At 42.0% G+C, this 13,220-nt stretch overlaps 1 protein-coding gene across 2 annotated transcripts in view; it reads left to right on the forward strand.

Annotated features, from left to right (window-relative positions):
* Positions 1 to 13,220, forward strand: part of c11.1 (maestro heat like repeat family protein c11.1) — a 123,956-nt gene that overhangs the window by 110,357 nt on the left and 379 nt on the right. For both annotated transcript variants that reach the window (XM_045765299.2, XM_069311046.1), the window contains exons 23-24: positions 4,169 to 4,303; positions 6,569 to 6,671. In XM_045765299.2, coding sequence (XP_045621255.2) covers positions 4,169 to 4,303; positions 6,569 to 6,671 — 238 coding nt within the window. The remainder of the gene's footprint in view (positions 1 to 4,168; positions 4,304 to 6,568; positions 6,672 to 13,220) is intronic.

Consider the following 13,220-nt stretch of genomic DNA (forward strand, 5'->3'; position numbering starts at 1 on the left):
AACTGTAGCCTCTTGTTTAACCCAACAGTAAAATGGTACCTGGTTGTTAAATGATTTGGCGGGGTCATATTCCGGGAAACATAGGATTAAGAACTTGCCTGAAATGCTCTGCGTGCTAGTGGCTGTACAAGAATGTAAGAACTGTTGTGGGTTGCATCCTGGGAAAGGTCAGTAGTTGGCTTAGGATGAGGGGCCCTCGATAAGTCAAAATCCAGGTTTCCTCCTGTCTCTGACAGTGGAAATGAAAGCTTTATTAGCATAATACAGCAACACACAATTCAGCCCAACCTCCAGTAATGACAGTACTTATCACAACTATTTGGCTAAACATACAAATATGGACTGTCAGACCAAAGAGTTTACATTTTATTATTGAAGTACCCCAAATGTTACTAAAAACATGAAAATGTAACTGAATAACCAAACTTAACCTATCCAAGCACTTATAGCATTAATAAATGACTAATAGAGGATGAAAAAGCAACCTTGTAATAAGGAACCTTGCAAAAGAAGAGGGGAGGAATGATTAGGAAATCATTGAGGAAATGATAGTGAAACTGATGGGAAACGAGGGGTATTTTAGTCTGTCCAATGTTGGGAGGTTTCCCCAAAGTGATTCCCGAAGATTTCCAGATTCCCGAAGCGAATCTGGTACGCATAACCATTGCAAACTTTGAACACAAAAGGAGGATACTCAACAGTGCGCATAAACTGAAAGATCTTAAAGGGTATAACCAAGTCTGTATCTCCCCAGACCTTACAGTTGAATAGCAAAAATATGACAGTACTAAGAGGCAAGCTAAAGGAGTTAATAAACTCAGACACATACAAAGATTCAAAGCAAAAGATCAGGAGAGGATGGGCGATCTTGATAGTACTGTAGATGGAGGAGATGCCATAGTCCGTCACCCAGTCGGGCGGAATTAACCCTATATATCTCAGAAGACAAACGGGCACAAAACTGGAGTGACAATGAACAGAATAGTAATGCACAGAATCCAGGAGCTATATCTCGGCCCAATAGGAACAACGTAAGAAATTTAAATTATTTCTACACAAATGCCAGAAGCCTAGTGAATAAATTTGTTGCATTGTGTGCATGTGCTGAGGCCAAGAATCCCAACATCAATGGCATCTGTGAAACATGGAGACGAGAGGACATTATTGAAAGGGGAATTCCACTTCCCAGGGTCTCGTCCAACTTTCAGAAAAGATAGAACAACAAGAGCAGGTGGTGTAAAATTTATGTGAAAGAGGACTTCAATGCAAACACCAATGAGGAACTAAACACCATGGGATCCTCAGTCTGTACTGTATGGTGCAATATACTGACAGTGGAAGTATGCTACGGGGCTGACACAGCAACACCAGCAAAAGTTACCGATCTAAATAAATGTGATAAATGCTGCATCACAAACCCAAACTCTTAGAATGGGCAACTTTAACCATGAGACAATAGATTGGGTAAATCTAAAATCGCAAGCAGAATGAAAATAATTTCTTGATCTAGTGCATGACTCCTTTATCATATAACATGTGGTAGAGCCCACACGAGGTAACAGCATTCTGGACCTTGTGCTAACACCAGAAGAGGGCATGATCTATCAAATTCATGTAGGGGAAAAAGCTGACCCCATCGCGTGATCACAATATTCTAAGATGTAATACAATTACGGAAACTCGCATAAAGGTCCAGGATGATGACTTTCTAGATTACCATCGAGGAAACTATCAAGGAATGAGAGAGGAATTATAAAACACTACATGGAGGGAGCTGATAGGTGATCATGACATGGAGGCATCATTGGAAAATTTCAAAAAGGTCATTACTGAACTCGTTCAAAATATGTGCCAAAAAGAAGGAAGTCTCCTTTTTGGTGCACATTTTGAACTAGTTCAGTAAACTAGATGGATGACACGGGTAGTAAAATCCAGTGTTGAATGTAATGAAACGTCCTTTTTTGGGGGTAGCCCCAGAGGCTCCCTGAAACTATCCGAACTGATTAGTGCTTTATTAGTTTGGGGCCATCAGTCACTTTGATTTCTTAGCTTACTGGGGACTAGAACCGCATCCCCCCCCCCTTCCCCTCAGAGAGGTGCAGAGAGCAATGGCGTACGAGCACTATGTGTGATCCAAAACAAACATCTAGCTGGTAAAATGTGATCTACCACCAAATCTAGCAGCGGCATCAACCAAACAAGTAAATCAATTAGATCTACCAAACATCTAGCTGGTAAACGCGAAGAACGCCTCGCAGAGGAAAAGGAAACGAAGAAACTAGCATAACTAAGATTAATCGGTGACATTGATGAGAATATTACAAACATCATCATCAACTTTGCAGATGACAGTAAAATTTATGGTAAAGTGGGAAGTGAAAATTATATTGACACCTTACAAAAATATCTACATGAACTCCACAAATGGTCAGAAGACTGGCAAATGCTTGCATTTATTGATATTAAAAAGCATGTGGGACATAACACTCCACGCTATAACTACCAAATTAACAGCATTACCTTGCAGCAGATTGATGAAGAAAGGGACCTTGGAGTCAGAATCATTCTCTGAAAGTTGCAAAAGTGGGAGCAGCAGTAAAAAAAAAAAAAAAAAGCTAATCAAACCCTAGGAATATTCACGTGTACCTTTTGACTTTTAAGTAAAATAAGATAGACATTCAATTGTACAATTCTCTGGTGTGCCCCCACCTGGATTATTGCATCCAGACATGGAGACCTTATCTTCAAAAAGATGCAGCTGCTCTGGAGAAGGTGCAACACCGGGTAACAGAAATCATTCAAGAGCCAAGTCAACTCTGGTATCGCGAACGGTTGAGGGACCACGGGGCTAATAACACTGCAAACCAGGCATGACAGGGCAGATGTCATTGAAACGTTCAAAATACTGAACAATTTGGAGGATGTTGATCCAGACAATTTCTTCAAAATGTCAGATGTAACATGAACAAGGAGAAACAGTTTCAAGCTCAACAAGCCACAGTGTAGGACTGGGAACAGGAGATGCTTTTTCATCCACAGGGTTATTAAGCCATGAAACTACCTACCCACCGAAGCTGTAAATGCCAAAACTGTTAAATTTTAAAATCCAAATGGAAAAGACTACCAGGGCAAATGGGGAGGAGGTCCTTTGATAAGCCGCTGACTTCCTGCCCTCATCGAGACCACTAGTGTTAGTGGCCCTCGGGTAAATTCATGTAAATATGTATTGTATATGTATGCGCTATAGTAGGCCTAGGAATGTTTTAAGTTTAGATTTGGGTTATTTTTCGTGCCTCTAGAAAATGAATAAGCTATGGTAGTACAAAATGGGAACATTGTTGACTGCACCAGTCTATCTGTGTATGTTCAAGCACATAGTTACCAGTCTCCGTGGTGTAGTGGTAAGACACTCGCCTGGCGTTCCGCGAGTGCTATGTCATGGGTTCGTATCCTGGCCGAGGAGGATTTACTGAGCGCAAATCCTTAACTGTAACCTCTGTTTAACTCAACAAGTGTAAAGTGTGTACTTGGTTGTAACAACGATTCTTCGCGGCAGGGGATCGTATTCCAGGGACCATAGGATTAAGGACTTGCCCGAAACGCTCCGCGTACTAGTGGCTCTACAACAATGTAACAACTCTTCTATATATCTCAAAAAAAAAAAAAATTAAAAAAAAAATAGTTGCTAGGAGGATGGGTGGCATCATTAACAAGTCTGGTTTATTGTAAAGTATATTTTGCATTTCCTGTATGAACTGGTTAATTTTTTTCATACCAATTAAAATTAGTTGAAATTTAATTACATTATAATACAAATTTTATTGCCTTAATTAATTAATAACATTTTGAGAACATTACACCTTTGATATGAATGACATTCGTTGTCATACAAACACACAAATCCAAACATTGAACACAAGCTATTTTAATAGTATAATTTATATGATGTATAAGTTTGAACCATATAAGATATTGGAAGAGCATCAAGAATCAACTGGACCATTTGTATATTATATGATGAATAATGCGCAAACATATGATGGCAGTGTTATAGGTTTCATTTCCTTTTGTGGTCATACGTTTTCTTATACTGTACATTAGTATATTATTGTATTCTAACCCATGTTTGAGACATGTACAATAACTCATTATTTTGTAATTTTTTTAGATGTGCAAGAGTGCGCTGCAGGCACTAGGTCCCCACCTGGGCTCGGAGGCAATGAATTCAATGTTCCAGAATCACCTGATCCCTAGTGGTGTTTTAAATTATCAGCAGTTTATTACTGATCTCACTAAACATATGGTAAGTCAGGCAATTCCAGTTAAAAACTTGTAGTAATGACAGTACTTATTATTCTCACATTTTATTTACGTGGCACTACAGTATTTATCACCCTTTGTCTCCTTTTATAATATTTTCTATTTTCAAATCTTGCTGAAGAGTAAAATAAGCAGATAAGAAGTTATCCAACCCAAAAACTCTGAAAATAAAAGAATTGATAACTTGGCCTATCCCAGACCACTATCAAGTCGTGCAATAATGGTCCCAAATAGACCAAAAAGTCATAAAATATTTTATTTTTAGATTTGTGGGTTTGGTGTCTAGTTTTCACCCATGTTATTGTGACTTACTGGCTGCAAGGAATATCACAATAACGTGACTGTGGTTGATCACTTCTGATCCTCCCACACGTGAAATGAAAAGACAGTGATTACATTTCTCTCCATCCAAGACTGTTATCAACATGACATAAGTGTTCAGAACAGACTGAACTGTTGTTACTTTTTCTTTTCATGTGTGGGGTTTGGGTGATAAGCTGAAATAGTGTTCAAACCATTGTGAGTGGGTGAATTGCTTAACCACTAGCTTACTTGGTTAACCATATGATCTCACCATAACCATATGGTTAACATAACCTTGGTTAACCATATGATCTCACCATAACCATATGATGCCCGAAACGCTTTGCGTAATAGTGGCTTTAGGCATTGTATGTACTAGCTATACCTAAGTAAACAATCCTTGTAAATATTTATTGTATGTATGTACCTTACCTAAATAAAATTGTATTGTATTGTATTGTATTGTATATGAACCTTGTTCAGATTTTTGTTCTAAAGAAGACTTTGTTTTACTTAATAGAAAAGCAGTAATATATGAAGAGAATAATGATGTTTGTCTCGATCATCACATTATTCCACTCTTCAACCTCTTTTTTCCCCTCGGCGTCACACTATGCAGCAAGGGTATGCGGTTAATGAAATAGGTTATGACATGTGATGTCTTGGTCCCAGGCAGAGCGAGATGTAGGGAATATTTCCATCCCATGAATGTGAATTCATGACATCCCATGAATAGGTGAATAATACTGTTCACCTAGCAGGTTATATGAACCTAGGAGTTAGTGACTTGTGGATTGTATCCTAGGAATAGTCAGTTGTTGGCTCGGGAAACCTCTTTGACCACTCTGCTGTGCCACAGTTAAATATGACAAGTCCCCCTTGTACAGAAAAAGTTATTACAAAAAATTCAGTTTTTCTTGTATTGTTACAATGCACTCTGATCATGGTGGAGGGAGGGGGAGGGGGTAATATATTGTATGTGACATACTTTGGCCGTGATGGAATGAGGAAGTATGGGAATCTTCAGGTGCTGATAGAGTACACACCAGCGGCAGTGTGCTCCAGTCAAGCAGTGTGGCGGGGACTACTGCTAATAAATTTTGTTTAAGTATTTCATTGTCTTTCAATGGTTTTATATCTAGTTTTCTGGGAGGGGGGGGAGCCTCGTCGGCTCCCCGGAGCTATCTGGGCTGATGTGTTAATGTCAGACTTTGGCATCAGTCAGGTGTATGGAGTTCTGTGGGCCTACCGGGAACCACGAGCCAGAACCTGGCCTCCTCGTGCCTCTTATGAGGAGCAATGGCCTATAGAAACCCCCGTGTGGTTGACAATGTGATGTAAGACATCACATTGTCATTTAAAAGGTCAATGCAATGGCCTGCTACAGCTTTATCTGGGTGACTTTTTTCAACAAAACTTTGCAGTTCTTCCCACACTTCACACATTTTCTTAATGAGGAAGGGACATCCTCTACTGCCTCTACTCCCAACTATTTTCTTAGGTTGAACCTTACCACTGGCTTTCTTGGGACCTATATTGAGATATATAATAACAACTTTTATGCTCAAATGGCCAAAAATCCAACAAAAAACTGTAAATCCTTGTGAAGAATTCAGGTGGGATAGTCACTGGGCGCAAGGCTCTGGTAAACTGAGGGGCGATCGCCGTGCCACCACGCGCTAGGTCGGGCTGTACGCGTATCAACACCCTTGTATTCCGAGGCAATGCTCGTATTCCGATGTAAATTTTCCGAGCAAATCCTGCTCATAACCCGAAAACTCGTAAACAGGAACACTCATAATCTGAGGTACCACTGTATAAGATATATATAACCATATATGCTCAAATTATTTTGGTCATTTTTGTATCCGGTAAAGATTTGTATTAATCTCATCATTGTCATTTATTTTTCTATATTACTGATTTTATAAAACTTCTCTTACAGGTAACAGATTTGAAGGATCACATGGGGTTCTTCATTCAAGCTACGTCTGCGTATTTCAAAAGTTCAGAACCTTCTCTACGTCGAGCTGCGGCTCTTCTGATAGGTACGAACTTGTACAATATATTCAGTTTATCCTTTTGATAACTTAAGAATCTAATGGCTTATCTCGAAAGAAAACATTACAAAAATGTATAAATGTAAGCCAGGATAGATTGGGCAAGCAGTATACGTTATTCTACCCTAAACCACACTTTATCTGGACATGTTGGTATGGTGACAGTAAAAAAAAAAAAATGTCTAAAAATCCAACCAACCCTCCAAATCTGTAATGAATACATTATACAGCATTTAAACAAAACTATATGGGAAATGCTCTGCACATTAAAGTGTTGTACCCTTCAGGTCATATAAAATGTTGAGGAATAATTCCAGTGATTTTTGTTGTGGATTTTGCTAGTGGCATTACTTAGTAAGTTGGGTATAGGTACTGAAGTGAAGTGACATCCAGGCTCAGATTTGTCAGAGGGAGCTTTCTAGGCAACACATACCACACAGTGTGCAAGTGTTAGTTGGTTCATGTCGTCTGATCTCATGTTGACTGTTTATCTACTTTTATGTAATAAATAAATAAAACATTAAATTCAGAGTACAGTACTAAAATCAGCACCTAACTTTATAATTTAGAAGGACTTCAAAATGTTGTGTTACTCACATTCACGGTTCTGCTTATGTGTCATTCCCTAAAGTGAACTGGAATGAAGCAGGTGGGCAGAGTGCAGCACACAAGTGTTTAGAATGGTTATACATTTTGCAGTCAAACTCACTGTAGCATTGTATTCCGGATATACTGTAGTCTCTTCTGGGTTATCTGGGTGTAGTCCTCTAGGTGATTCACATTCAATGTGAGCTAAAGGTGCTAGCTTCTTTCCCAGTCAAGATACTTCTGTCTCTTATGATGAAGTTAGTTTTGTTGGTTTTGTTCTACTGACTGACATGTGGCTGCTTCTTGCCATGGCTCCTGATCCTCCTTTCTTCCTGCACATGTCCTGTGCTTTTGCTAGACCTCCGACTCTCGTAGGTAATTGCTGCACAGACTGGATAATAGACTTGTCAGTAGAGGAGCACATAAAGAACATTGTGCAAGGAGCATATGCTACGCTTTCCAACTTCAGAGCCGCTTTTAAATACGTGGATGGTGAAATATTAAAGAAATTGTTCACGACTTTCATGAGATCAAAACTGGAATATGCAGCAGTTGGATGGTACCACTCGCTCGAGCTGGTCGGCCGAGCGGAGAGCAAACTGGACTTGTGATCTTGTGGTCCTGGGTTCGATCCCAGGCGCCGGCGAGAAACAATGGGCAGAGTTTCTTTCACCCTATGCCCCTGTTACCTAGCAGTAAATAGGTACCTGGGTGTTAGTCAGTTGTCACGGGCTGCTTCCTGGGGGTGGAGGCCTGGTCGAGGACCGGGCCGTGGGGACACTAAAGCCCCGAAATCATCTCAAGATAACCTCAAGATACCCATATCTCAAGAAGCCAGCCCATCCTCCTATTTAGATAGTACATGTACTGACTACTTTCACTTATTCAGACAATATGGGAAGGACCCGTTACCAGATAAGCAGGAATTCTTACTGGGAGAGACAAAAAAAAAAAAAAAAAAAAAAAAAAAAAAGTTGAATGTAAAGAAACAACCATTTTCTGGGTGAGACCCAGAGGCTCCCCAGAGCTATCCAGGCTGATATGTATATTATTAGACTTTGGCATCAGTCAGTGTAAATGGAGTTCTAGGCCTACTGGGGACCACGAGCCAGAACCTGGCCCCCTTAGAGAGGCACAAGGAGCAATGGCCTATAGAAGTGCACATGTGTTTGGAGCATTCTGTGTCTGCCAGTGACTGGGCCAGGCACCCACAAAGGTAAGAGCCTCAAAACAAACCCCTATTCTGGTTAAAACTACTGCTGAAAGCTAACAAGTGGACAGAACTCCCCATGTAAAAAATGAGCAAACGAGCATGATGTCACACTTGCCGCACCACGTGTTGTGCAGCTTCCCCCTTCCCGGGAGGGGGAACTGGGAGCCCCAGACCCCTCGCACCAGCTATCCATCTGTCTGTTCGAGGCTGGATGTCAAAACGTGCGAAAAACCACCAACCAGGGAGAGGAAGGGTTGGAATAGAGCCTCTGGGTCTCACCCAGAAAATGGCGTTTTATTACATTCAACGCTGGTTTTCTGGAGGAAGCCCCTTCGGCTCCCCAGAGCTACATCACAAAAGACAAAAACAAGAGGGACTTACCCAGAAAGCGGTTGGCACTCTCTCAACTCAAAGTCGAGACAACGGGCTGCAACCCCCAACCCAAAGTGACACAGGCCCGACTAGGCCAAGGAACATTTACAAGGAAGCGTGCAGCCAGTACCCTGTACGAGCGCCAAAAACCCAGCGCCCAAATGTCAGCCCAAGAAATGGTATCGAAGACGGCAGCAAGCACAGCAAACTTACGGACGTCGTGGGCACGGGGATAGACCACAAGCTGTCTGGATGGAAGAACCCTGTGGATGACCTGAGAGACCCGAACCCTGGAACGGGGAAGAAGGGAAACCGGATGAACTCAAAGCGCTTCCCTGGCCACAAAGGCCGTGGTGCGCAAATAACTGTGGATATCCGCAACCAGACAAACACATGATGCACCACTGGCCTGACCAGCCAAGCATTAATGATCCAAGGCCCCCTCCGGAACGCAGCCGTCTCATTCTTTGCCAGAAAAGGAGATGGGATACGAACAAACAAACAAACAAACAAACCTATCACCGTGACCAAAAGAGCAGAAACCCCTGTGCCGGAGGAGAGCATGAAGTTTCCCGACCCAACCCCCAGAGGTCAATGCCAACAAGAAAAGAGCTTTGGAAAAACAATCTTGAACCAATGGGGCCACAACAAACCGAGAGGACAGATAAGAGAGGACCCTATCCAAGGACCAGGACGGCTCAAGTGGCACATGAGCAGGCCAGAGGTGAAACAACACATGAGACAGCTTGTGAAACGGAGCAGAAGTAACAACAATACAAAATGCAAGCTGCAGCGGCTCCGCAAGCGCCGCACAATACGAGGCGACAGTATTCAGCATCAGATGACAGTCCTGAAACAACCACGAAAGAAAGGACAAAACAACCTCAACAAAAAGTGCATTATACCCATGAAGAGAGAAAAAGAAAAAAGGAAGGACCACCAAGAAACCCCATACCGCCGCTGAGATGAAGCATGCAGGTGGGACACCATCAACGAAACCACCTGATCACCAAACATATGATGATAAACTAGAGTCAAAATTACCAGATGCGAAGACTCTAGGAAAAGACCAAACCAGCCCCGTACCGGACCGAGCATCTGAAAGAGGTGAAGCCGTGGGAAAAGCCCCTTGATGCGGACACCGAGCAAGCAGCGCGTGAAACCAAGGCTGTCAGGAAACGACATGAAACATCCGCCAGGGCACCAGGAACCCGAAGCAACCCTGGTAAGCAGACATGCCCCGATCGGGAGGAATAACAACCCCCCCATACCCTAGGGACCCCAAAGTTTGATAACGGACGACAACAAGAAGAAGCCGCTTGCAGAAACTGCCCAATCTGTGTGACGAATTTACTCAGTTTCTATGATCAAGCCACAGAGATTTTACAGGAAAGAGATGGTTTGGTTGACTGCATCTTTCTGGACTTAAAAAAAAGCTTTCAACAGAGTTCCACCTAAGAGGTTGTTCTGGAAACTGGAACATATTAGAGAGGGTGACAGGTAGGCTTCTAACATGGATGAAAAATTTTCTAACTGATAGAAAAATGAGGGCAGTAATCAGAGGCAATGTATCGGATTGGAGGAATGTCACCAGTGGAGTACAACAGGGTTTAGTTCTTTCACCGGTGATGTTCATTGTCTACACAAATGATCTGCCAGATGGAATACAGAATTATATGAACATGTTTGCTGATGATGCTAAGATAATAGAGAAAGGATAAGAAACTTAGATGATTGTAATACCCTTCAAGAGGACCGGGACAAAATAAGTATATGGAGCACCATTTGGCACATGGAATTTAATGTGCATAAATGCCATGTTATGTAATGTGGAATAGGAGAACATAGACCCCACACAACCTATAAATTATGTGGAAAATCTTTAAAAGACTTCTGATAAAGAAAGAGATCTAGGGGTGGACACTTCCTATCCAGGAAGTGTCCAACGTCCTGGCGGACAGCCTGTATCGGTTCATTCCCCTGTCCATGGAATGGACGATCAACGCTAACTCCTTCAGTTGGCTCTGCCAGACGTACAGGCTCCCAGAGGTGGACCTCTTCGTCTTGGCTTGGTCAACACGTCTCCCGACATGTGGCACCCTTCCCCGACCGCAGAGCTTTTTTGGTGGACGCCTTTTGGCAGGACTGGTCAAAGTAAGGTTACCTGTAACTCTTTCCCCCGGTCCAGCTGTTACTTTGGTTTCTGGTTCGGTTTGAGTCTTACAATGGATGAATAGTCCTCTTGGCCCTTTGATAGCCAGCCCAGCCTTGGTTTCGGGCGCTGCTTGCTCGGTGTCTGAACCCAGGGCGTTTTCTACAGCTCTCCTTCTTCCAGCAAATCGGACTGGTCCATTACATGGTGGCTGGTTTGGTCTTCTCCTCCGCTCTTCGCGTCTGGGATTTTTTATGCAGGTTTATCACCACTGATGGCTTCTTTGATAGTGTCCCACCTGAGAGCTTCATCTCGGCGACAGTATGAAGTTTCTTGGCATTCTTTGTATTATCACGGATCTCCCTAGGAAGGAGATTAGGCCTGCTCCATCACCACCTATTCTACCACACCACATCTACATATTCAAGAACTACAGCAAGAACAACTACTAGTGCTCAGAAGTCTAGACAGTGGTCTACTCTCCCCTACTCTTCAGCACCCGTGACCCCCAGCACGCCTGGTGGTGGCAAGCTCATGCCACCGGCAGGGAACAAGCACTGCTAGTTTGTCTGAGCCGGCTCCCAGTTATCGTCACACCAGCGCCACCTACATTGGTCAAGTCCCATATAAATAGAAGCCGGCCACCACCACCAGCAGAATACACTCTAGTGCTCTAGCTACTGGACCTATCTTCACACTGCCTTGCATGGGGGTAGATCTATGCAGCCTGGCATAAAGTATTTTCAGTACCATTTCATGTTCTCTAACGTAACGTTAAATTGTCTGTTCGATTTTTGTTTTAATTGTTTAGCACCCTGTAAGTAAGTAATGTTTTTAAGGAGCTATTTTCAGTTTGTCATTTGTTAGTTAATTTTTTCATATTAAAGTATACAAATTTTTCATTTTTGTTTTTTTATCCTGCATTTCCCACACCGTGAAGAAGTCAACATAGCAGTTTTATTTGAATTTGTTTTCACTTTTTTTGGTTTATATGTTTGTGGCATTCCATCTGCCCTAAGCCACTGCACTTAGTAATTTTTACCGTAACAGTATATATACTAGGGACCACATGCAAGAACCTGTCCCTCTCGGAGAGAAACAGGGAGCAATGGCCCCGGAAAACCCTCCTGTGGTTTTCCTTATCTGCCATTGACCAGTGTTAGGCACCCAGAAAGGTAGGCATAAAAAATCCATTTCTTATCAGATTATTATAAAGTTAGTTTTAAAATGCGTGCCAACGTCTTCACATTCTCTTTATAGCCCACATGGCTTCACAAGACCACCACGTGGGTCTCGGTGCTTTCATGACCACGCTCGTGACTGCCACGTTAAAAAATGTGAGCCCGTTCTGGTTGTTTTTTCTTCATAAACACCGTACGTTTCCTCCAAGATGGATAGTGAACAAGAACAGAGCCAATCGATGACGAAAGTAGTGAAAAAAAAACACAGATGAGGGAAAAGCTAACAAGTGTTCGCCAAAAGTATGTATAGCAAAGTGAAACTCGCACCTACAAAATTTCAGGCTATAGTTAGAGTTTTCAGGCAGTGATCTTGAAAGTTCAGAAAGTGATAGTGATGTAGATAGTGAGGTGTTTGAAACTGAAACAGCAGGCAAGGATGAGATTGAAAGTGAGTGGAGTGATGATAAAATTGCAGGCCCTTCACTTAGAACTAGTACCCAACAGACCCCAGGTGCCAGTTCTGGTGAAGCCTGGTCTACTGACAACACTGCCCCATTTGTACAAACATTTATGAAGGAAACGACACAAAAACGAATGATATGGTGTTGTAGAAAATGTCGGGAATGAATAAACAACGATGTAAAGTCATTTTTTCGCATGACAATGTTCTTTAACTTATCGTATTGGTAACGTTGCTCTTATTTTTATATATATATATAAATAATATGCAAATATTTCTTTAGAGCATTCTATTGTGAACAATTTGATACCAAATTGAACAATGTATCACAAAAATTGAGGTAGGAAAGCTGAAAAACAGTATAAACATTGTAGTGAGACGGTGAGCTGATGGCTACCACTCGGTCTGCCTTGGGGTGGGCGGCGGGGCTACCCACCAGGGCATCAAATGTGTTAATTCTTTTCCACATAATTTAAAGTGTGTACGTGTAAGTGAGAGTGTGCGAGTGTAATGTATGCATGTATGTTATATCAATAAATATTAAATATTATTATTAATATTACAGTATTAT

This window comes from Procambarus clarkii, chromosome 69 (assembly GCF_040958095.1).
Source record: "Procambarus clarkii isolate CNS0578487 chromosome 69, FALCON_Pclarkii_2.0, whole genome shotgun sequence".
Lineage (NCBI taxonomy): Eukaryota > Metazoa > Arthropoda > Malacostraca > Decapoda > Cambaridae > Procambarus > Procambarus clarkii.